General features: G+C 42.6%; 3 protein-coding genes across 3 annotated transcripts; 1 reads left to right on the top strand and 2 right to left on the bottom strand.

Moving 5' to 3' along the window:
• Nucleotides 1–2,352: 2,352 nt before the first annotated feature.
• Nucleotides 2,353–3,237, bottom strand: LOC129731309 (uncharacterized). The gene is made up of 2 exons (XM_055691188.1): nt 3,080–3,237; nt 2,353–3,015 (listed from the first exon to the last, which is right to left on the bottom strand). Exons 1-2 carry the CDS (start codon nt 3,196–3,198, stop codon nt 2,616–2,618), a joined length of 519 nt encoding a protein of 172 aa, XP_055547163.1. The 5' UTR covers nt 3,199–3,237; the 3' UTR covers nt 2,353–2,615.
• A 6,344-nt stretch (nt 3,238–9,581) lies between these two features.
• Nucleotides 9,582–10,722, top strand: LOC129730725 (trypsin-1-like). The gene is made up of 2 exons (XM_055690277.1): nt 9,582–10,087; nt 10,148–10,722. Exons 1-2 carry the CDS (start codon nt 9,713–9,715, stop codon nt 10,640–10,642), a joined length of 870 nt encoding a protein of 289 aa, XP_055546252.1. The 5' UTR covers nt 9,582–9,712; the 3' UTR covers nt 10,643–10,722.
• Nucleotides 10,686–23,970, bottom strand: LOC129730724 (DNA polymerase zeta catalytic subunit). Its single transcript, XM_055690276.1, has 10 exons — nt 23,523–23,970; nt 23,230–23,465; nt 22,072–23,169; nt 21,636–22,016; nt 19,915–21,574; nt 19,676–19,855; nt 12,428–13,464; nt 11,791–12,370; nt 10,945–11,733; nt 10,686–10,892 (listed from the first exon to the last, which is right to left on the bottom strand). The coding sequence occupies exons 1-10, from the start codon at nt 23,643–23,645 to the stop codon at nt 10,752–10,754; spliced, it is 6,225 nt and encodes a 2,074-aa protein (XP_055546251.1). The 5' UTR covers nt 23,646–23,970; the 3' UTR covers nt 10,686–10,751.
• Between the last annotated feature and the right edge of the window lie 511 nt (nt 23,971–24,481).

Here is a 24,481-nt window from a genome sequence, read left to right as displayed (position 1 = left end):
GAGTTTTTGTAAATCACCTTTAAAATAATTTTTGAGCTCGCGTGTGCATTGAAATGGTAAATATGCTGCGGCAATAAATAAAATCCCAAGTTCAGTTTGAACTTCAATTCCCAAAGTTTCAATAACTTTCGTCTCAAGATGGGGAAGAGCACGATGTTTGATTCGGCGATGAATAACAATTGCAACTCCACCGCCGGAACCCTGAATCCTATCATATCTATGAACCACGTAATTGGGATCATATTTTAATTTTATGTTAGGTTTCAAAAATGTTTCAGTAATAATTGCAATATGCACATTATTTACTGTTAAAAAATTAAAAAGCTCATTCTCATTGGCCTTCAATGAGCGAGCATTCCAATTTAATATTTTAATTGTTTTATTTAAAATCATTGCTAAATTTTAAATTAGAAACAATTTTAATAGTAAAATTTGTGCCTATTTGAATGGCTTCAAACATTGATTTTGCCTGCAACATGGCGTTCATAAGATCGAACATTGCCTGTTGCAAAAAAGAAAGTTTTCCCTGCCGTAATAGGCCCCAGGCAGTTGACATTAGAGAAAATATTTTCGGTAGCAATATTAGCTGGAGTGATAGGTGTACAATTATTTTCTAGCGTGTTTTGCTTACCCATATTAACGGTCATTTTCGAACTACCAACACTAGGCGGTATAATGTTCGAACTACCTGTAACCTGTGCATAAGTTAAACGGGTATGCAAAGGAGTAGGTAAACTATGCGTCACTGGTACGCTTGGAGAATTTTGTTTTGAAGTTGGTTTTAATTGAGAAATTGAATTTTGTTTACCTTGCCTTGCCTTAACAATTGCTAAACGGACTGGGCATTGATAAAAATTTGACATATGGTTGCCGTTACAATTCGCACAGCGAAAATTTTTACTCTCTTTCACAGGACATGTGTCCTTTTTGTGAGAAGAGTCTCCTTAATTAAGACATTTTTGGTCCATGTTACAGAATTTGGAACCATGGCCATAACGTTGGCAAGTACGGCATTGGGTGATATGCTTTTCACCTCCGCCATACTTCCTATAAATTTCCCACTTTACACGCATATTATACAAAGCATGTGCTTTTTCAAAAAATTTTAAGTTGTTAACCTCATTGCGGTTAAAATGAATTAAATAATTAACAAGGGAAATTCCAGTTCTCTGACTGTTTTCGCCTCGTGATTTTTGTTTCATTAGAATTACTTGGGTAGGGGCTATGCCAAGTAATTCTGTTAAAGTAAGTTTGATCTCATCAACGGTTTGATCGTTGGTGAGACCTTTCAAGACAACCTTGAACGGCTTGGCGTTCTTGGTGTCATATGTAAAAAATTTGTACATCTTGTCAGTTAAATACTGAACAAGACGATCACGACCCTTTACTGAGTCGGCTAATAAGCGGCATTCACCTCTACGGCCAATTTGATAGGTAACTTTGACGTCAGAAACAAACGTTGAAAGTTCCTTTTTGAATATATTAAATTCAGAAGAAATAGTTACCACAATAGGTGGAACTTTCTCCTTTTTTAAAGATTTTATATTTTGTATAGTTTCATTATTGGTAACTTCCATTTCACCAGCTTCTTGCTCAGGCAAAATATCAAAAGGATTGTCACTACAGACACTCGAAGTGTCAGAAAGAGATGCCTCTCTTTTCCTCCCCGCAGCGATGCGAGGTTTCTTTTTCCGTCCAGCCATTTCAGGTGATACGAAAAAAGTTCAAAAATAATATCAAATTGCAAGTATTGAGAAAGAAATAGATAGTCTTGAGAAAGACTGATGGGAAATAACTTTCAGGTAGTCTTTAAAAGACACACTGACAAAACACAAACTTTGAAGCTATAGGTCTGATCTGTAGGACAGTTCAAGACGCACTGCGTGACTTTCGACTTATTGTTTAGGGTTGAGCTGTTGATAATGTTGATAGTCAAACTATTTTTTACAACTTAGAATGCCTTAACAGAGCGTAACGACAAATTTATGGTTCTGCATAGTTGAGGTTCGTATGTAGAGATTCCAATTTGGTATAAATTACATTAGCATGATCCACAGTATTCGATTTTTTGCTCTACCTAGAGCTGTTGATTAACCTACGGCAAGATTCATGTGAACGCGCTCATTTTGGTAAAAGACTAATGATTTACGATGACGATAAAAAAATGTTTTTAACAAACCAAGGTAATTTAGAATCTTGCTGACTATTAAGTTCTAATTAGTTATGCCGGGTATACAAACAAAATCAAAAAAAAAAAACAAACTGTTGTTTGGTATGTATTTAGAAGATTCAAGTATTCACTTAATCAGGTCCAATTTTCCGGAATTTTACAAAAACGATTCTGAATAATTGGTAAAGCATAAATAATTTTATTCAGAGGTTTCGTACATAAATAAATTGTTAACCTAATTTTTACGGTGCATTGATTCAATAACACAAATTGAAATAAATTGGTTCAACCTAAAACGTAACACACCTCGCACATCAGCAAAACTGTCTGATCTGATTGATTTTGGAAGGTGATCGAAAATATGACGCACCATCGCCACACGTATAGCCATTAGAGCCGTAAGCGACGAAGTGCGAAGTGTCAATTTCAGAAATAACAACTACTTTTAGTGACCATTCTTGTAGCCCCCACCAAACCGGAGCGTCAGCTCTTCCACCCGTTCAACATCATCCCACAGCTCGAAAGACCTGATCTCCTCTATCGGAAACTGATGCTCGTACTCGTAGTCCGGCGGATGTTGGGTATCCTCGATAAACACTTTCATCATTTCCGTGTGAAACCTCACGATAACGGTGACCTGCTGGCTGCCGATCCAATCGTCACCCACAACAAGCGGCTCGTTCCAGGTGCAATTCTTGCTGCACTGTATCATCTCACAGCGCTTGCCGTCGTCGTCACCATCAGCATCGGGGAATTTCCACCCAAGGTGATAGGCGATTTGTTCCGGCTCGGTTTGCGGGTGGCATTCGTCGTCCGATCGCGCCAGGCAGAGGTTCAGTGAGAATCTTTTTGTGTGAGTCATTTAGTGCATTATTTTTGCCACTTATGTTTACATAAACAAAATTTTACCTTTTCGCGTTCTCCTTCATTGTTAACTTCAGAGCGATCTCGTCCCCCGCGGCCGGTTCTCTTGGTAATCGCAGAGAGAAAATGCACTTTTCCAAAAATGTTTCGTTCGCGTTAGGCATGTTGTTGCGCACACGATCGCCGAAATACTTCTGGCTGTCCGCTGTCGACCGAAGATTAGTGTATGCATGCTGATATGCCATCGCTCTTTGCCTTTTATTCAGAGCCAAGCGCGTTCTCTCTACTGGTGGTAATTTTAGTACCTGCTTGAGCACGAGTTTTGGGAATTAGGGTGGATGAAAATTTGTTTTCTTTCGCCATTCTCGCTGTTGAATATTTGGTATTCATAGAATTTCTTTCTGAATCTTTTGAAGTATTTTCCTAAAAATGCATTCCAGGTCGATTATAACCGAACGAAATCAAACAGCAACCACTGATAGCTTTCTATTTAATTTGATAAGGTCACATTCGTTATCGGAGTTAACTGAACGAATTAACTTCAAGAAGTCGAAACGGCATCACATCACTACTCTTAGTACACATCACAAACCAATGTTCTTTCTCAACACAGTAAGACTTTTCTGACTAGCTGCGTGTTTTCCCGTTACAATCAATGTCTTTATTGTCCTACGGGTTCCCTGAAGCCATCTTGTTTATATTTTGCTATTGCAATTTCACGATTTCTCTATAAAATAGTGTAAGTTACCGGTAGTCCCAACTGTGAGCGTTGGTGAGACTCCCTGAACAATGCCTCAGGGTCGGCACGCTTATCCCTAGTTTTCGCTGGTTAACTGGGAAATACTTGTATTGCCGATGTAAAGACGTATTTGGCTTATTACAATTTTTTATTCTCTAATTCCTTTTCTCTTGCCTCCCACTTTCTTAAATTCTATCTAACCTTCTCTTCTCTCTTTCGGGACCCCTTTTCTTCCGCTGCTTCCACCACCTTTCGCCTCTAATCTGTAATCGGCTGCACGCGATATCCACCACCTTTGCCGCGAACAACCGTGACAATTCCGCGGCCATTGCCGCCCTCGTTGGTGAACACTGAAGCGTCTGGAACTTACACTTCCCCCGTTATTTAAGACAAACAAAATAAAACGAACTCTTGAATAAGATTTTTTGTAGATTTTTGGATAGATCTCTAGCAACGTATTTTTTCATGTTTCGCTCGTAAGTAACACTATTCACAAAAATTTTCCATTTGTTTGATAAATTTCAATTTTCAAACAATTAACAATAATGATCACCGTCTGATGTCAGCTTTACAAATACCTAACTTACTTTCTCAATGATGCACTTGAGATGCTGACATATAGCTGTTTTGTATTGGTTTAGAACAAGCATTTTTCGTACAATGACGACGAGCAATACAATGGCTTTGCGTATACTGTTATACAACAGCTAAGCATTCAAACTACTAATGTAAAGCAGAAAGCATATGAAATGCAAAAATAAGGCAGAAAAACTGCATATTCAAGTGCTTATTGGTTTCCTGGGTAGCTTCTATAGATCAGTCAACAGAATAAAAGCAGGAATTTCCCTGTGCCGGTCATGTGACAAGGACGACTACCTGCTTACGGATAAATCGACAGTTGCAGCCAGGTGGAAGGAACACAGGCGCTATTAGATGAAGGTGAATATATGGGAAGAGCAGGGGGAGCAAAACAAGAACAGGATGACGATTATGAATGACGAACAAGCTGTGGAGCCACCAACACAAGTGGAGTTGAAAGAGGTGTTTAGTGGGCTGAAAAACAGCAAGGCCGCTGAGAAGGACGGTATCCCGGCTGAGCTTCTTGAGCCGGGGAGCGAGGGACTGTACTATGTGCTCCACCAGATCATACTGACGATCTGAGTGGATGAACAATTACCGACTAGTTGGAAGTCCTCATATACCCAATCTACAAGAAGGGTTATCGACTGTTTTGTTGCACATTACGTTGCCCAACTACGCATACAAAGTGCTCTCCCGTATCCTGTTCTTAAGGTTGAAACCGTTAACGCAATCCTTCGTCGGCGAATACCAGGCAGGTTTTCGATTGGGGCGTTCCACGACGGATCAAAATTTCATCCTGCGACAGATCCTCGATAAGTTCCGGGAGTATAACTTGCGGACACACTATCTGTTTGTGGATTTTAAGGCGGTATACGACTCGGTGAAAAGAAACGAGCTGTGGCAAATCATGCTGGAACACGGTTTCCCGACGAAACTAATTAACATTAGGATAGACTGAAGCCACATGATCGACTCTCCGTGCGCTCTCCAACCTACAATTAACATCGCTCTTGAAGGAGCAGTGCTAAGAGAAACGTGCAAACGGTACGATCATCACAAAATCTCACATGCTCCTGGGTTTTGCGGATGGCATTGATATCATCAGTATCGACCGTAGGGCCGTAGAGGAGGGGAGTGGCGATTAAATCTGCCTAAACAAATTACATGGTAGCTGGCAGAGAGCGTGAGTGTTCCAGTGCTGGAGTGGTTGATGAATTCGTTTATCTTGGTACGCTTATGACATGTAACAACAATATGAGCCAAGAAGATAGAAACAACAAGTTGCAGCTACGAACAGGACCTTCCACGGACTTGAGCGTGAAGTACTGCGGTCGATACGTGGCGGTGGACTCTTCCATGTGGCGCTGACGCATGAATCACGAGCTGTACCAGGTATACAAACATGCTACAGTGAAGGTAATACAGCGTGGTAGGCTCCAGTGGGCTGGACATGTAGCCAGAATGCCTGACGAGGAGGCCACCTAAACTGTATTCAACATAAAGCTAGGGAGAGACCGTTGGCTCCTTGTAGTCCTCGCACTCGGTGGATGTGCGCGGTGAAAGAAGATGCACGATTTGCTGGTGTACGAGGTGACTGAAATCTGGAATCGATGGAATCTTTTAACCCGTAAAGACCCGGGATGGAACTTTTTTTTTGAAAATGCTCGTTCCCAGCACTGGAACGGCCGATTTGGGAAAACTTGAACTTTTATTCAAGGGAAATAGTTGCTCTAAGTTTTGGTGAAAGTGCCACCCCTCTGGACCACTCCCCGTTTTTGTGAGACGCAAATAAGTCTGTGTTTTTTTCTAATTTTTCAAACAGATTGAGCAAACACTGGTAATTTTGATACGTATCAATTGCTCCATGTATCAAATCATGTCAGGTGGATGAAATATGGTATGTAAGAGTGAATTTTGGAGTTTTAAAATTATTTCAGTACAAAATCACAAAAGTACGTATTTTCATAAAAAATCAAATAAGAAAATCGTTCTTCAAATTTTAAGCTCTACATTTTTGAAGTAAGGTCTCCTGAATCAATACGCGATGAAATATTCATTTTAGCATGCAAATATTTTGAGAAAAACGAGTTTAAATTCACCAAAGTACGTATTTTCATGGAAACCTGATTTTCTCAGTCTCCCACAGGTGGTTTCAACTTGGCTCTTCAATGCAAATGGTGCAAATTTTACTGTTTCAATTAAAATTTTTGTACTACGCATTCTCTCGACTGCCGCATTCTAACAGACATTGGAAATAATGCATTTAGAGACGTGTGTTATTTTTTTGCAAGATTTATATCGTCTTCCCGTGCTGTCACCAGCTGTATACTGTTCATTTCGTTATCACAATAGACAATAGCAGCAACGAATTCGAAGCTGTGTGGAGCTAATTGTCAATGATCTAGAACCAGTTCGCTGCAGCTTTCGGGATACATATTTCCCCTTCAGCCCAAAATGCTGTGGATTCAAAAATCGCGCTCACAAAAAAATGTTTGCTATTGGGCAAGCAATGTTTTTACCTCATTGGCTACGATATCGCCACTGCGCAAAGCTTTCACTACGAGAGACTTGAGAATCTTGACACTTGTATCTTACAAAATCAGTGTCTCTCCTGCCCTGAAACAGCAAGCTTAATTGTTTTGCTCATGACCAGAAGATGTACTATTTTGTGAATTCATTAAAAAAATCCAATGACGGAATGAAAGCAACCGGGAATTCACACGCACTCAGCCGCAGTTCATTCTTGAGTGAACCCACTGTGACCAGGACGATGGAAACTTATGCCTTTCTAACACGGTTAAAAAGTCTTCAAATGCTCTTATCAACTTATTGGACTTAGGACACCCATTCACAGGCATTATGAAAGCCCCTGATCTCTCCGACTCAATCGCACTACCTGCTGATTTTCGTCTTCGTCACTGTCCAAGTCTTGTGTTCGGAGACAGAGACGGGGTCTTCCAACCTGCATTGTCAGGCATGTATAATTGTGTATCTGAGCTTTCGGTACCTCATGATTTGTCACTTTGCAGTCTGCTTACTCACGAATCCGTTTTCGTGTACCCGGTTTGCGGATCTATTACCACAATCAATGTGCAGGACTACGATTTAACTGTACTCACCGAAACATAGCTCGACGACCTTTTTTGTCAACGCAACTTTTTAGGAATCTACCGTTTTCCGAAATGATCATTCTCATCTAAACAGCCAGCAGACGCTCGGTGGAGGCATCGCAACAGCTGTCTCAGTGAAACTAAATTGTCGTATGGACCCTCCACCTGTTTTCAACACTATTAAACAGTTATGGGTGATGGTTGAAACGACAAGTAGTGACATAAGTGTGGGTGTTGTTTATTAGGGATTTTACGGATATCCGCATCCGCATCCACAAATGCGGAACATCCGCATGAAAATTGACATCCGTAATCACATATCCGCATCCACATTCGCATCACATCCGCAACATCCCTGTTGTTTATATACCCCCTGACCGAAAGTCCGACTCTCAGCTGATTTAAAAGCACATTGATTCGATAGGGATGGTACTATCTCGCTTTGAACATCAAGCGCTAGCGTTACTTTTCGGATTTTACAACCAATCTTCATGTGCTGTTATGCCAGACGGCATTCTGTTTGCGGTTCCGAAGCGATTACAGAAGTTCTTTATACTTCAATCGTGATGCTCTTCAACTTGTCTATGCACTGGAGTATACTTGTCTGTTTTCTTGGAGTATACTTGGATAGCGAGTTGACATTCAAGAACCACTATAACAACCTTATCGCCAAGGCTAACCGACAATTGGGATTCATATTTAGGATTGCCGATGAATTTCGTAACCCGTTAAGATTTAAAGCACTTAACTGTGCTTTAGTGCGATCGATCCCTAAATCTAAATTTGTGATATGGAGCCCATACCATGCAAACTGGTCCAATAGAATGAAAATAATACAGAGAAAAGCCGTACGCTATGCTCTTCGTTATCTCCCATGGCGAGGTCCGCTGAACCTGCCATCGAACGACTGTCCAGCCAAATTAACACTGTACTTGGATCTTCGGAATTGACTATATAGATTTCATGATCCAATTCGTGTTATTTGCCACCGTTTCAATGATGTGTGTATATGAGATGTTTGACTTTGACATGCCAATCAATACGTTTCGTTAGCGACTCCTGGATACTTTCCGAAGACACTGACGTTTTAGTTTTAATTTATTAAGACTTATCAGATGAATATAATTGTATAATAAAATAATTAATGAAAATAAATGTTATATCCAACTATTCTGGTTATAGCCTACCTTCTGCAAGTATGTACTGCTGATACAACTTTTTCAGAAACAATTTCACCACCATCGTCACGATATGCCGTGCGGGGGATAAGCTTGCAAACGGCTGGAATAACGGTCACAAATAGAGCAAATATTTTATTGATTTCGACGAGGAAATTGCATACCACTTTGATAAATTCCTTTGGTATTTTCTTCGTTTTGTAGATTTTCTTCTGTAAATTATGTTCCCGTTGTATAGGGAATTAGTTTTATAATAACGTCATTTTACGTTGAAATTAGAAAACAAACTTACCCGCAGTATTCAGCATATGACGACGTTTTCCTGCAACCTTCTTCCTACGAACCTCTTTCTTCATCACGTGACGTTTTATAGTTACGGTTTTTCAACAAAAAAATCCCGTCGAAATCAGCTACAGCATCATCAGCTGATTCATAAGATAGACATCCGTTTTTCCAACGTTTTTTTTTCTTCAACTTTTAATTCGCTATTGCCGTTAATTCGAACCCGGCAAACACTTCCCCTTCATCCAAAACTCTGAGTTATACTTCTAACTTTGTAGATGCGACTCGTAAGCTATTGATTCTTTGGCGCACTAATGTTCAACGAGCAAAACAATCGAGGTTTATACTTGAATGAGTGCGCACACCGAACGCATCAAAAGTCCGATGGGCCAAGATACAACTCGAAAGTTCGCCAACACCACAGAGAAAAAGATTTTTTCCATTCCGCCCAATTCCAAAGGCACATAACGAAACTGAAAGCGACAAGCGCGACTGCTAGCGCGCATCGAACAGTGTATATTCAAATTAGGTCAACCGCTTGCGCGATCGAAGCGCCCAACGAAAGCGAAAGCGCAATCTCTCACGCGAGCGATCGACTCATTCGTCATAGCCGCCGGGCTTGCGATCGTGGCAAGAGATCGCGGACGGGTTGAAAGTGAGTCGCCCATCGCGCGCCCAGCAACGAGCGCGACGCCTCAGTTTAGTACAAACGGTAGAGCTGTGCGGTCGATCCGTACAGACTTATTATCACCATCCGCTTTAGACACACCGTGCCAGCTTTTCAACAATGCATTCGATAGGCGTGTTGTTGTTGCTGCTGGTGGTTGGTGGTAGCGCTTTGAAACTATCCACTTCAAAAGTTGTTGGCGGTCAGGATGCGAAACCGGGTGAATTTCCGTACCTGGTGTCGATTCAGTGGAACTTCGCTAACGGCTCGGAACCGGTTCACTTTTGTGCCGGGACAATCGTCGACCGTTGGTGGATATTGACGGCTGCGCACTGCAGAGAAACTGCATTTGATGTTGGCTGGTTGGAAGTTGTGGCGGGTGAATTTGACCTGCAGCACGTGGACGGTGACGGTGAGCAACGACGCAACGTGAGCAGTTTTTTAGTACACGAGGATCGGGCGCCTGGCTTCGTTGGACCTAACGATATCGCTTTGGTAAACATTGATTGGTACTAGTAATGCGATTGATTTTAAAAATGAGTGTGTTTTTCTCAGATTAGATTGGTTGAACCACTAACTTTCAATGCAAATGTTTCCATTGTACAGTTGGACAGCAGACAATCGCCAATATTTGGTTGCGCTCTACTACCAGGATGGGGATCAGTTTCTACCACTGTTGAGCCCATTTATCCTGCTAAACTGCAGAAAGCTAATCTACCGGTGTTTCCGTACGATGCGTGTCTTCAGTACTTTCCGCTTTTCAGTCCACTGGAGGAGACAAATTTTTGCGCTGGAGAGTTGAGCGGGACGGCCAATGCGTGCCACAAGGATTCCGGAGGACCACTGGTTCAAACCATCGACGGAACGGAATTGCAGGTGGGCATCGTTTCCTGGGGAGCCTTTCCCTGTACGGCATATCGCAGTCCAACGGTAATAACCAAGATCAGTGCGTTCAGGGACTGGATTCGGATCAGTATAGAACGAAATTCGACGAAGTTCAATGAAACGACTCAAACCGCAACAACTGCGCGGTACTCGAGTGATAGTTGACAGTGAAAGAGGCTACCTCAACTATTCCATTTTAAGCTTTTAGTTAATGTATATTTTTCTATCAAGAGCTAAGAGAATAATAAATAAATATACTAATAATTGCCTACCTTCAAAACAGTTCTTCTAGCAGGTCTCGATAGTACTGAACCTGCTCATGTTCTCGCTTGCGCTGATTCAACACAAAAACAATCGGACAGTCTAATGAAATGCATGCAGTTTCAAAGGACCGTTGGCAACAGGATTTACACATCTGCAAATTGTAATATGAAGCCTCAATAAATTCTAATAGAAAAATATTTTACCTTCTCGCCAAGCTCAACTCTGCGCTCCAGTCGGTTAATTTTGTCCATCACATAGCACACGGTACGCTGTGGATTTCGCAAGCAGGCACTGCAGACCCCCCGATGCGCCTGCTGACCGCAATCGCCTATACAGCTTGTTGTTGAAAAATACTGGGAAATGGTGCTCTTTTTTGGCAACTGTAAAGCACTAGCCAACGAGGCGCTTTTGCCGCCCGTATTGTGCAACATAAGACATTTTCTCGGTAGATCATTGTACCACTGATGGACATCGGCACCGATCAGCAGAAGACATCGATTCAGGGGCGGTATGATCGCTTTCGATATGTAATAATTGGAATTGATTTTCAGCCCATTGTCAGCAAGCAGTTCATCGGGGCTTCTAACCAGTCGAATCAACGGTACCAGCGGCGGTCCGTTGACTATCACATACGGAACACGTTCTCCGCGGCGAGGTTCTCGGCGGGGATCCACCAACTTCCAGCGACGGGTCAGTTCCAAAGCCGGTACACAGGCACCCGGTTTATAGCCGTCTTCCCCACGAAATTCTTTGGCGAAAACAAAGTCCTGCAAATTGACTCGTCCCTCTAGAATTTTCGTAAACTGACGACATGTGTATTCTTTGACTTTCGACACGTCCCGCGTTTCGAATAGGATGCGTAGGACTTTCTCGAGCATTTTTCCAACCACCGGACAGCCATCTCTCCGGACGGTTTCGATACCCTTTGCTTCGTATACGGGTTTCTCCTGATCTGCGGTTTCGTACATGTATCCTACGTAACGTTTTTTGGTCTGACAAATGAAAAATCGTTCAAATATTTGAGACTATGCATAGCTATGATAGGTTACCTGTAAAATACTAGGCTGATAGACCTTCTCCAACTTCAACTTAACCGGAGGTGGATTATCACGCGTCACCGCGTCAGCAATCTCTTCCCCGATTTTAAAAGCATCTTCTTTGGTCCTGCCGGGGCACAGCACAAACAGCGAATCCGTATCACCATAAACTACCTTCGCACCCCATCGTTCGGTACTCTCCACCATTTTGATTGCCCGTTCGAGTGTTTCGCGCCCCTTACTGACGACACTGTCACCAACCTCAACGCACGGCATTCGTCCGCTAAAGTTTGCCGCCGTATAACCGTACGTTACATTCGCAATCAACTTCAACCCAAGCTGCCTCGAATGAAGTACGCGTTGCAGCACTCGGTTATCCTTGTGTAATTTCATCGAAGCCTTCACCATCAAACGGGTTGCTAGTATTTCATTCAACATCCGCGGTAGGACACCTTCACGAACGGAGGGTTTTACGAATGCAACTCCGCACGGAGAAATCGTTAGCAAATTCTGATCCAGCAGCGCTTGCACTAGTTTACGAGAAAGCTTCAATTGGGATGCACCAAACTCAAACCCATCCGAACAGTCTGATCTAAAATACACAAAACATTATTCTTTTTCAAATCAAAACGCCAAATAAACCACTCACTCTCCCAAATGTTCCACCCTTCCGAGGCAAGTCGAAAAGCAGTAGTTATAGGCAATGATCATACTCGGGTACAAACTCTGAAAATCCAAAACGATCAACGGATCCGCGTAGAACCGGGAACCTGGCTCCAGAATCAGCGGTAGATATTCGGGAGCTCGCATGTGCGCCCGCTGTTGTATACTTGGCGATAAGGAAACAAAATTTCTCGGCTTTGCTATTCTCAGCATCATACTTTCCACCCGAAACTGAGATCCTCTCGACAGGACTTCGTAAAACTGAATACCAAAAAGCTTCGCCAGCTCAGCAGTTCGACCAATCAAATCTAGCTGTTGCAACAATTCCAAGTTCCCGTTCACTCGTTCCAAATAATACTCGTAAACAACCCACTTTGAATAGGACTTATTCCACAGTCTTGTCAACAGTCGAAAAGAATGACGCGGAACACGGCGATGCAAAATATGGTACACAATATTTTCGAAACTGTACGAAGTCAAAGCGATCTCGTGTCTCATCAACCGCCAGATATCCAGCAGAATTCTGCCGGGTATCTTCAACCCGGCGCTATACTCGTGCATCTCCAGCAAATCTTGCTCTTCCTCCTCCGACACGTGAACCTTCTCCGCCGTAGGTACCCTTGATAGCATCTTCATCAGATTCATCTCGAGCGTGTATCCGCGTTGAATTATATAACCCCACGAGACTTGCTCAATCTCGTAGCCAGCGAAAATATCCGGGTCCCAGAATGATATAAGCACCAGAAACTTTTCGTACAGCTCCCGCTCGTTCGCCACCGTAACCACATCGGCCATGTGGACGCACTTATTGTACTTGAAAGACGTCGGTTCAGCGGTGCTGCCATCGACATGGTCACGGTTAAGAATTATACCACACACGGAAGGTGCCCGTCGATGATTTTCCGGAACGTCGTTGTGTATGCGGTAGAAGATAGCCGAAATGGGGTCCACTTCCGGGTTCGGACGGAGCTCACCTCGCGTCTGCACGTGAATCTCCACTGACATAATCGTCAGATGGTTGTACTGTGAATGAAGAAAGAAAGGAAATTGCGATTAGGGGCTTTCGTGTTCGATTGAATGGTTTTACCTGAGGAGTGGTCCGAATTCGATGAGTTTATGCTCTCTACGTGATTTCTACTGCTATTGGTTGGTTCTTGATGGATGGACTTTTGTGGATGGGTTGTGTGTGCGATTTTTAATTTATTGTTGTGGTTGTACTCTACTACGTCAGGTCAGGTAGAGACGAACAAAGTGATTCAAATGCTGCTGTAAGCATATCAAATCGTATCTGAGTCAGCTTATCTGAAGCTTGGAATTCCGTCCTCTATACCTCAGGTGAAATTTCAACGCTCAAAAAGCAAAAAACAACCGCCAATAGTTCTCAAAATGATTTACAGAAAGCTTGAAATAATAATAGCTACAAAGCGTATTCCCTACCGTATCTACCGTTTTTACTATTCTTTTAAACCACAACTCTTTTCGCTAGACTGATTCGTACGCTACCTTGAAGTTAATGGAAAGATAAGTATGCAAACTGTTTTTTCCGGAAATTCTCTAGTGTGCTCTCGGAATGCTCAAGCAAAATTCACCAAATTTCAAGCGCAGTACCCTTTAGTAGTAAGAATCGGTATATAACCTCGAAAACAAAAAACTCACCGTCAGAATGATCGACTCAGCTGTCATTCCCGATGATTATTGTAAAAAAATATTGTTAGTTGTTTGCATTTCTGATAACTTTTTTTCCGGAGTATACTGATGAAAGATGCAGCATTTCCCCTCTCTCCTGCCTACTTCGAAACAGATACTATTTGAACCGTCCATAACCTGGTATGTACACGCTTAGTCGTGTTGTTCATTTGCTGTAAACCGAATGTGCCACGAGACGAATAATCGAATGCCATACGTTTAGACTTGAATAAAAAATAAATACAGTAGTATGAAAGTCAAGGCTTTCGTATGAACATTATAGCGCATTGCGGATGTAATAGAGGTTTAGAATGAAATATTTTATTATAAACTTGCACTCTTGATATATAATTTGCAGAATTTACAAACTGTAGGTTGAGGAATTTTAGCTGACTACGCAATCCACAATAAACCCTGTTCGCTGCTGCAATCCGTCTCTTCGCCTCGTTATCACACGTTACGAGTATCTCCATCCACCACCGTCGCAGTGCCAATAGTCCACACCGCAAGAAGGATCCCATGGTCGCAGTTATTTTCGTCGTGTGAACGCAGTACGATGGAAGATTGGATGTCACGTATCAAAACTTGGATGTCGCAAAAGCAGTATTACTTTCTGCTGAAGATTGAGTCTCCATTGCCTTGCCTTTAACCATTGCCCGGATAATTTTGATGAAAAGTACGCCGAGTATGTCTAAGGGGCCATCCACATACCACGTGCAGATTTTTGACAAGTGCCCATATGAATTCTAAAAATTTTGTATGGCCCGTTTAGTTTTGCTCCAGCTTCTTGCTCGAAGCGGTCAAAGAGTTCGTTGATAGCTTCAATCACACACGTGCTGGTGACTTCCACTGAGACATCGTCTGCGCCTCTACGAGGTCGGGGCCGATCTGTTGCTCCAGCTGTTCAAGGAAAGGATGTAGGTAAATGATGAATAGTAACATGAACATCGGGTCTCCTTGACGAACCGAACGTTCGACGTTCAAAAGGTTGATGGGACGATATCCTCGTGCAGTGTTTGCCAATCTTCTCTTTCGGACTAGCACGATTACTCCGTTGGCAAAATCGGCTGGTTTTTCCAAAACTAGGGTTAGCTCAAAACGAGGTTAGCTCTCGATGGATGACATTAAATGTTCGTTGGTAGAATTCATCGAGTAGACCGTCGCTTTCCGCAGCTTTCCTTTTCGCCAATGTGCCAATGTGTATTGTTACGAAATTTCGAATTCCGCAACGTTGTCTGCCATTAGAAGATGGGAACGCAGTGACCAGCAGCCACGACCAGGCTCACGACCGAGGCTAGGGAGGGAGGCACATTCGAATAGTTAAAGTTTTCTGGTTTGTGAATGAGCAGACATGCGTGGCCGCGTTTCGAAGCTGCGTGCAAAGCCCATCACTTACGTAGATGCGTTCTAGTCTAGACGGAATTTTGTGTGATGAATGTGGTAGCAACGGTTTTGGGGTACAGCTTACTTGAACATCGTTAAAGCGTAGCTGCTGTAAAGTAGAGAAGACAGGGCTATTGTTGTGGCCCGACGAGTCGCATGACCGTGCAAAACGTCCGAAGCGCGTTGAGTTTTGTGTCGTTGGAGATTGCGTTGTGTTGATGGTGGCAACGTTGTAGCTAGTAAATTGATTCATTTTTATAAGCTCAGCTCCTGCTCTTCGTCAACGCCGTTATTGATGCCTTTTCTGCCATCGACGTCCCATCTGTTTAAGTTTTTGCGTTTTCTCCCTGATTTGCTGTTTGCCGAAGCTGTTGAGACGTCTGTCTCGTTACCATCTGATTTGGCACCAAATCGCACGTTTGCTCTTCGTACTGCATCTTCAAGAGCGATGTTCAAAAGTATGTTAGAGAGCGCATCCACCTGCTTCAGTCTATCTAACGTTACGAACGCGGCTTAAAATCCACAAACAGATGGTGAGTCTGCAAGTTATACTCCCGGAACTTATCAAGGATCTGTCGCAGGGAGCAAATTTAATCCGTCGATTTCACATATCGAACGAAAAGCGCAAATTGATGTCATCTACATCGATTTGAAGGCAGCTTTCAATTAAATTGACTGTGGCATATTATTGCTTTAAATTTCACGACTAGGAGCATCACTTTCGTTTGTTGAATGATTAAGGTTGTGTATTTATTTGGGAGGATACCACCAGTTTCGTTTTTGTGTTTCATCGCAATTCACAAAAAACGGGAGTCCCGCAAGGTAGAAATCTGGGGCCTTCACTTTTTGCGCTATTCTTCAATGATGTAATGCTGCGGTTAAAGTTTGGTTGTGAGTTGGTACAGTAAGGTATTTTTTACACTTTTTTTACCCCAAAAACGGTACAAGATATCGACCTCATTTCAATCACGTTTTCCGTTTTAGGCCAAAGGTAATCATATATCCGTTTTCAAAAAAATTCAAAAATTGTGGTGTTAATACTGAAAATTGAAAAAGTTTAATTTTGGTTTCTAGATTGACCACTATCATATTCAAACGAGGTTCAAACATTTAAAGACGGGTTTCTTCGTTATATTTGCAACTCAAAAATGTTTTTTACGCGATCCCAGTGTAAAAACAGACCTTACTGTATATCCTGATGATTTAAAGGTGTATCTGGTAGTTCGTACAATCGACGATTGTTGTCGTTCGCAGTATATGTTGGATGTTTTCGTTGATTGGTGCTGTTTTCGTTGATTGGTGGCTGGTAATTAGTATTGGAAAAATGTGAGGTTCCATCGTATTTTGTCCCGATTATATTCGAAATGATGGACTTGAACTGAGAAGAGTTGACCGTGTTTGCGACCTTGGTGTTCTGCTTGAAGCTAAGCTCATCTACATGATGTCAGCTCAATTTCCAAAACGACTCGACAGCTGGGATTTATTGCAAAAATTGGCCGTGACTTCAAAAACCCTGACTGCTTCAAAGCATGATTGCGATGCCTCCAGCGTCATACGACTCAGCTTAATTAGTTTCGTCGGGAAACCGTGTTCCCGCATGATCTGCCGTTTCTTTTCACTGAATCGTATGCCGCCCTTAAATCCACAGATGGTGAGTCCGCGAGTTACACTCCCGGAACGTATCGAGGATCTGTCGCATGGTGAAAATTTGATTCGTCGTGGAACGCCGCTGTCGAAAACCAACCGTTGAAGGATACCATTGACGGTCTTATTCTGGAGAACAAGATACGAAAGAGCACTTTGTATGAGCAGTTGAGCAACGTGATGCCTCCATAGTTGCAACAATCCAATCGATGGCCCTTCTTGTTCTATTGAGTTTATGAAACCGTCCAACCACAGTACTGTCGTAATCTCGCAAACTGACGTAAGCGCCAAAGCGGCCGATTTGTGTTAATGATAGAACACAGCAAACCGGACTCATAGGCACCGAAATTTTATCAAAAGTGCAAAAAATAGCCTCATTAATTCACGAAAACGAAATGACGTAACCGCCATTTCTACTCAACGTGGCGTAAATCCAACCGAACTATGTTTGTGATGCTTTTATTGCATTCAACGACTCGCAAATTCAACCAAATTTGGCATATAGATGTTTTCGGGAGCAGGAAATACACCTTTCTACTTATACACCTCTCTCTTCTCTGCAAGAGAAGGGTTCCGTCCAAGTAAAACACATATTTGAGACAATTTTTCCAAAAAGTAGCTTAAAATGATCGAAATGATGCCCAGGTGCCAAGAATTGCCCCAAGAGACTATTTTGAATTCTAAGATGGCAGTTTCTGGTTTCTTAATAACTGACCAAAATAGCCAAATACCACCTAATGTGTGAATTTCCGCAAATTCGTCCTAACACTCATTATACAAACGTTTTTGGAAAAAGCTTCGTACTGAAAATTTCACTCGCTGTCGCATACGTAAGTCTGCGAGATTACGGCAGAGTATGATCTGGTGGATACAGCCGCTCGCTTTAGAAGTTTGGCCGGGATACCATCCTACAGCGGCTTTGCCGTTTTTCAGCCTTTTGCGAGCATGCGACTTCTGCTACGGTTCATCTCGTCCGTCGCCCTACGGCACTTGGCATCAAACCAGCTGTTACGCTGTATTCCACGCGTTGTTCCTACCACCTCTTAGATGTTTCAACGGCACTGTTTATTGGTGCGTAGGTGTTAATAAATTGTATTCGAAGAATTTACCCTTAATCCTCAACACGAATATACAGACTTAGCAGCAGGGAATATAAATCGCAGCGATCCGGTAGGTTCGTTAGCTCAAGAATCCAGAGAAAGAGCATTGCGTGCAGTGGGCCCTATTAGCACCGATGATATTAATGTCTTCCGCAAAGCTAGAAACATGTGAAAATTTATGATGATGGTGCCTCTTCTATGTACGCCTGCCCTCTGTACAGTACATTCGAAGGCTAGGCTGAACAGTAACCTTGAAAAACTATCCACTTGCTTAAGACCGTCCAACGTCACAAACACATCCAAAATTTTATCCACTGTCCTGACGCTTGATGTGAAACCATCAAGAGTAGCACGTATCAGCTTAACCAGATTTGTTGAAAACCATTCTCAAGCATCATCTACCACTTCTCGTTGCTTTTCCTTGAATCATACGCCGTTTTGAAGTCTATAAACAGATGATGTGGCTGCAAGTTGTGTATCGCAAATTTGTTGGGGATTTGTCTCAAGGTGACGTCTGATCCTTCATAAATCGTCCCGCTCGAAAAATACACTGGTATTTACCAACAAAGAGGAGCGTTATGCTTCATTAGTTGCCACAATTCCTTTCTCATAAATATGAGTCCTTCCAACCAGTCCGCAGGTAGTTTTCCTCAGACCATACCGTTAGGATAATCCGGTGAATTGCATTATATAGTTGCTTGCTCCCGACTTCGGAAAGTTCAGCGAAGACACTGGATAACTTAAGCGTTCAACTTACCTCTAAATAAAATCAGATCATACGTTTCATTTGAAATGATTTCCGAACAAACAAGCTGTTTACACCTGCATAACAAATTATTGAAATCATTTGTCCAGAATTTGGAGACACAGTATCAGCAGATGATTACTACACTCCATAACCGTCAGCTCCAAGCTACTTCTCAACACCTTGAGTGACCTTTTTTGCCGGAATGAGCTGTGAAAGGCGTAACTACATCTAGGATTCTAGCATTATTTTTCCTGTTTACAAATTTTAGGACGACTTTAGATTGTTCTGATCGAATTTTAATTGGAGTTATTCTTATGTGAATATGTTGTACGATGTGAACATTCCCAGTTCGCAGTTAAACGACGACAAAGCTACCAGGGATTACGCGAAAAATTTCAACTAAATCGTACGCTTACTTTTAATCAATAAACAAATTTTAAATTTATAAGTATCCACCACCGCCTAGGGAGCAACATATACGAGTGCAACGTAAACGCATAGTACACAATACAATTGCTAAACGCTAGCTTCTGCACAGGGAGAATTTCAATTTAAAAAATAAAATAAATAAAACCGTCAACTGCCTAAAAAACAATCATCTGTCTTGCATTTAGAATTTCGAAACACGAAGAACAAACACGAGGAACAATTTGCATCAATTACACTAACTCACCTCGCAGGTAGCCTTAGCTTTCTGGAGATTCTCGAAGTTGACCTTGAAACCACAGGTGTTGTTCAGCTGGGTGACGGTGGAAATGTTTCCACTATTGTTCACTGCCTGGCTATCGGCAATCATCGGCTCCTCCGCTAGCAGTCGCTGTTTCATCGATGCGACTTCTGCGCTGTGAGGAAGCTGGAGAAATAGAAATTCACTTTAGTTTGAACTTCTTTCCAGTATGTAATACAACTTACCGTTGATTGATCGGATCCGGTTTCGATCGACTTTTGACTAGTGGAACAAGTCTGCGACGAATTAATAACATCGATTCCATCCTCCACGAATGACGAAGTCTTTTCATTTTCTAAAAGGCCATTAGCAATGGTTTCTTCTTCCGCTACAGCAGCAGCTTTCGTTGCACTCCGTAGTCGTTTGAACGTCATACTAAGTGACAGTCTGGCTTTGCTGGCATTTTTGCGTTGTCTCCGCCGAGCGCTGTAGCTTGGCAGTTGGGAGCGATCTGCACTGGAAGGGGACAACATGGCTGGCGAGGTATCAACAACAAACGCCGGTGAAGACCTGGTATTCATGGAGAAAATTTTCGAAACAAGCGATTTTCTAGAGCTGCAATCGAGCTGACTATCGGCGACAATCAAAGAGCTTAAATTTAGCTCGCTATCGTGATCGATTTTCCGGCTCGTAGGTGATTCCGCAGCAGATGCGTCCTCCTCGCCGACCATAATTGCTTGCATCTTTTTCACCTTGATTGGGCTGTCCTGGTCAACCGCAATTGTCGGGTTCGCGGATTTCATGCTTTCCATTGCTTCAAGCCAGACTTTAGCTTCATGTTTAGTAGGGGGTTTAGCAGCCAGATGAATGGCTACTGACCGGTTGGAAGCCATTAGTTCTTTGATTTTGCCACTACCCAAACGGGACGTGGGGTCCGCTATAACCTGATCTATATCTTCACCATAGATTGAACATAATTTATCGTAACGAGCTTGATTGATCGAACTTAAACCGGGAACAACACTTCGGAATTCTTCCAAATCATTGAGGCTATTACCACCAATATTCAACACTACATGGCCAACCTCTTTCCTACCCGTTATATCTGCCGGATTACCGTAGAATGGCTCTTGGTGGACAACCTTTGGAATCACAAAATCTTGTATCGCCTTGAGTGCATCCTCGAACGAGGGAGGCTTCTCCTGGAGCGTGATTGCCGCCTTGTTAGCACAGCCCTCAATTGGTCCAATCTGATAGTTTGACAAACTTTCGTCGGAAGGTGAACCAATCTCATCGAAGTCGTCGAACGCCAACGTTTTCTCGTAGAAACTTTCGATATTAAGATCGTCATTCTCGTCCTGTTCTTCGGTCTCTGGTTGAAATGCGGCTGTTGGTGAACATGCCGCGATTTGGTTTGTTTCCATTGGAATTTCCGGTGGCTGTAGCAACTTCACATCACAGGTTGAGCGTGATTCTTGGTCTGATATGTTCGCAACATCAAAAGTATTGCTTTCACTCTGACTCGGAGGGTCTTTCAGATGGGCCATCTGTAGCTGACTGAGCGGTTTCAGAAGGACTTTTGGTGATAGTTTGATAATGTTTTGAAATTTCTGTGATAAAATGACGTCAATCTCTTCGAACTCCGGTTTTGCCTTCAGTGGTGATCCGCGTTTCGGTTTGACCTGTTGAACCTGCTGATGTTTGGGTTTCTTTGGGCGACCACGACGACCTCGTCTGCTTGTTGCACCACATGATAGTCCTTCATGGGGGTCCCAATTGTTCGCCAGGTCATACTCGCGGGCCAGCCGAAATTCATCGTACGGTGAGAGATCACGTCGTTGCATGTCTTTCTGCGGTGAATCACTCGGAGGCAAACGGTAGCTCGAGAGGTCCATTTTGGATACTCTGTGGAATGATGATTAGTAATTGTATGAAGTTTTTCACTTGGGGAAGATCAAAAGCTTACCTTATTTTAAGTTCTCTTAGTTTTGGAGGAGATCGCTTTTCTGGAGTCACTAATCCATTCGTTAAAGGCAAACCGTTTTGTTCAATTTTAAGCTTTTTTCTCGAGCTCGGTGACAGTGTACCCACATGGGACCCGTTGGAAAGTGAACGCTTGACAGATTCACTCTCCGCTCGTATTTTCAATTCCCGAGAGCGCCTCGCTCTTTTCGTTAGCGGCTCATGGCCGTTCATATGAAATCCATTAACCTGTGGACTGTCAAAAGTGCCATTCGATCGAGTGCGTTTGATTATCGGTGTAGAAACTAGGTCATCCACAGCCCCGTCCAGTTGCGGAATACTTCCCATAAGAATTTCGTCATCACTGGCGTTGAGTAGGTTTGTACTAGGGAATTCAATATTCAAAAATCGGATGTAACAGATATAAAAGAACAACTCACCCCGAAGACGATTCTGCTTTCTCCGTTTGCAAATCTAGCTTCGAAGTGTAATCAAGCAAAAACTCATCATCCGAATCTAACGAATCTTCTAAAAGCAGTCGCTCCAGTTCTGCGACTTCACTATCATCTGTACGGTTTTCCATCAAAGAAACTGTCTCCAAATTACCACTCAAAGTGGCGTTGAGTTGTCTGTTTCCTGTTTGTGAAAGCTCAGCTAAACTTCCAGCCGTACAAGTAATCCGATTTTGACTCTGCTGTGTTAGGGGAGCAAGCAAACTATCCCCTTCCCGTTCGTTGTTTTCGTTCTCCTCTAGTTCTCTCATAATATCTAACAGCTCATGGTCCTCTTCGACAAATGTCACATCCGGGTTCTGGGACATGCTGATAATGCGATCTTCATCAACGGATTCCTCAGCAAAGTCAAACCTTGAGCTTGAATCGTTTGCAGACAAATGTTGCGTAAAACTTTTATGGTCCTGAATGCAGGATGCATCAAGCAGCTGTTCATCATCGCATATCTCGGAAGGATAGAACGAAACCGGCGGTTTCACTCGTTTAGTATCCGTCTGCGACGGCTGCGTTACTCGCTGTTTCTCGGTCAATTTAGAAATCAGTAGATTCCGATAAAATCGATCACTTTCGGTTACAATTTCCGTTTTACCACTTTGCGACAAACTGCTAGGCACCGGTAGCTCCATAGCTAGCAAACTCCTTCTAGCACATTCATCGTTCCAAATCGAGGCTATTCCCGGGTTAGCATACTCCGATTGTTTGTCCTGATACATTGTGGTACGATTCAGAATATCCGCTGCCTGAATGTCAATTTCGTACTCGGAGGTAGACATTTTCGATAAACCCTGTTCCGAGCCTGTCCGCTCGCGGATTGCCTCGGTTGGAACACGCAGAAGACTCATTCCGTACAAATTGTAATCGATAAAAAACTGCAAGATGAAGGGAATATGCGACTCGTAGGTTTGAAACACCCGCGATAAAATAACGCCATTCATCAGCAGGTTAGTGGCTTTTCGAATAAAATGCGGATTGTAAAGATAAATTTTAAGAAAAAGATGCTCCTTTCGATGATATCCGTAGATTGGTCTGCAATTTCGATAATTTAATATATACTGATTATATCAAAAACAGGCTATTAATACTCACGTGCCCTTGACTAGCGCAATCCGGAAAACATGCGACCTGGTGGAACTGGAGACGCCAAGGGACACATTTATAGCCTTATCCAGACCGCTAGCGAGTTGATACATCAAACAATCGACTGCCAGTGTATCGGTGGCGAAGCCTTCGTACGGAACGTACAGGTATGGAAAAACCCCATGGATGTGGACACAGCTATGTGTACCATCCGACGTTGATCCGAACATTCGAATCACTGGAACCTGCGGGAAGCATCCCGGTCAGTTATTTGCAATTGTCTGTACCACAGGAAAACCTACCTGCTTCACCTCGCATCCCCTAAATTCCGAATAGCAAGTATCCAACTGTGATTCCGGTTTCTGCATATAATGATCCACACTGACGATCCGGATCGATGTCGTCGAATCAGCGCTGAGTACCATTTTGGACAATTCGGTATTTCCACCTGAACACGATTAGATGTTTGTTTATCCTACGCAGTAAAAATCAGCCGCGTACATAACCTAACAGACGGGGCAAAATAGGCGCTTGAATTGTTTCAGAGCACCAATTAATCCCGGCATCGAATCAATCACTTTTACGTTTTCAAGCTTGAAATATTCTTAACTTAACTACGATAAGCATATCTCCTGTATGATTAAAACGATCGACTACAATGAAGTTTTTTGGCTCAAAAAGTGCAGTAACTTTTACTTGATTTTACTTGAACGTTTGGCTTGGCAGAACGCAGAAACCGGTTGTGCAAACCTTAGGTGCAAACATATTTGACAGTAAAATCGTAACGTTAACCGCAAGCAGAAGGGCCATCTGAAAACCATGTAACGTCTAAAAGGCACACTATAAAAAATCGACACGTTACTGCCGAGTGGATTCCACTTACTACTTCTGTGCTAATAGATGAAGCATTTCATATCTAAGTGGAATACACTTGCGTTTCACTTCACAGCACAAAATCAAGTGTCTTACACTTCGGTTTGCCATGTCATCCATACCAAAATCAATCTTTTCACACTCAGATTTCAATGGTACACGCTCGTGAAAAGTAACACGGCGAATGAATTAGTTTTAATTCAATTTCATAAGTTGCATGGAAACGTCAAAAAATGAATACCGCATTTGGTGATTCTGTGTAATTTTTACACTGATTTTAGATTAATCTAGAATAACTCATTTTTGAATTTACCACTATAACTCAATTTTGAGTAGCAAGCATGAAAAAACGACACCATTATTTGACACGAGTGACAAGGCGGCACCA

Source organism: Wyeomyia smithii, chromosome 3 (assembly GCF_029784165.1).
Source record: "Wyeomyia smithii strain HCP4-BCI-WySm-NY-G18 chromosome 3, ASM2978416v1, whole genome shotgun sequence".
In the NCBI taxonomy this organism is placed as follows: domain Eukaryota; kingdom Metazoa; phylum Arthropoda; class Insecta; order Diptera; family Culicidae; genus Wyeomyia; species Wyeomyia smithii.
This window is presented reverse-complemented; position numbering and strand designations above follow the sequence as displayed.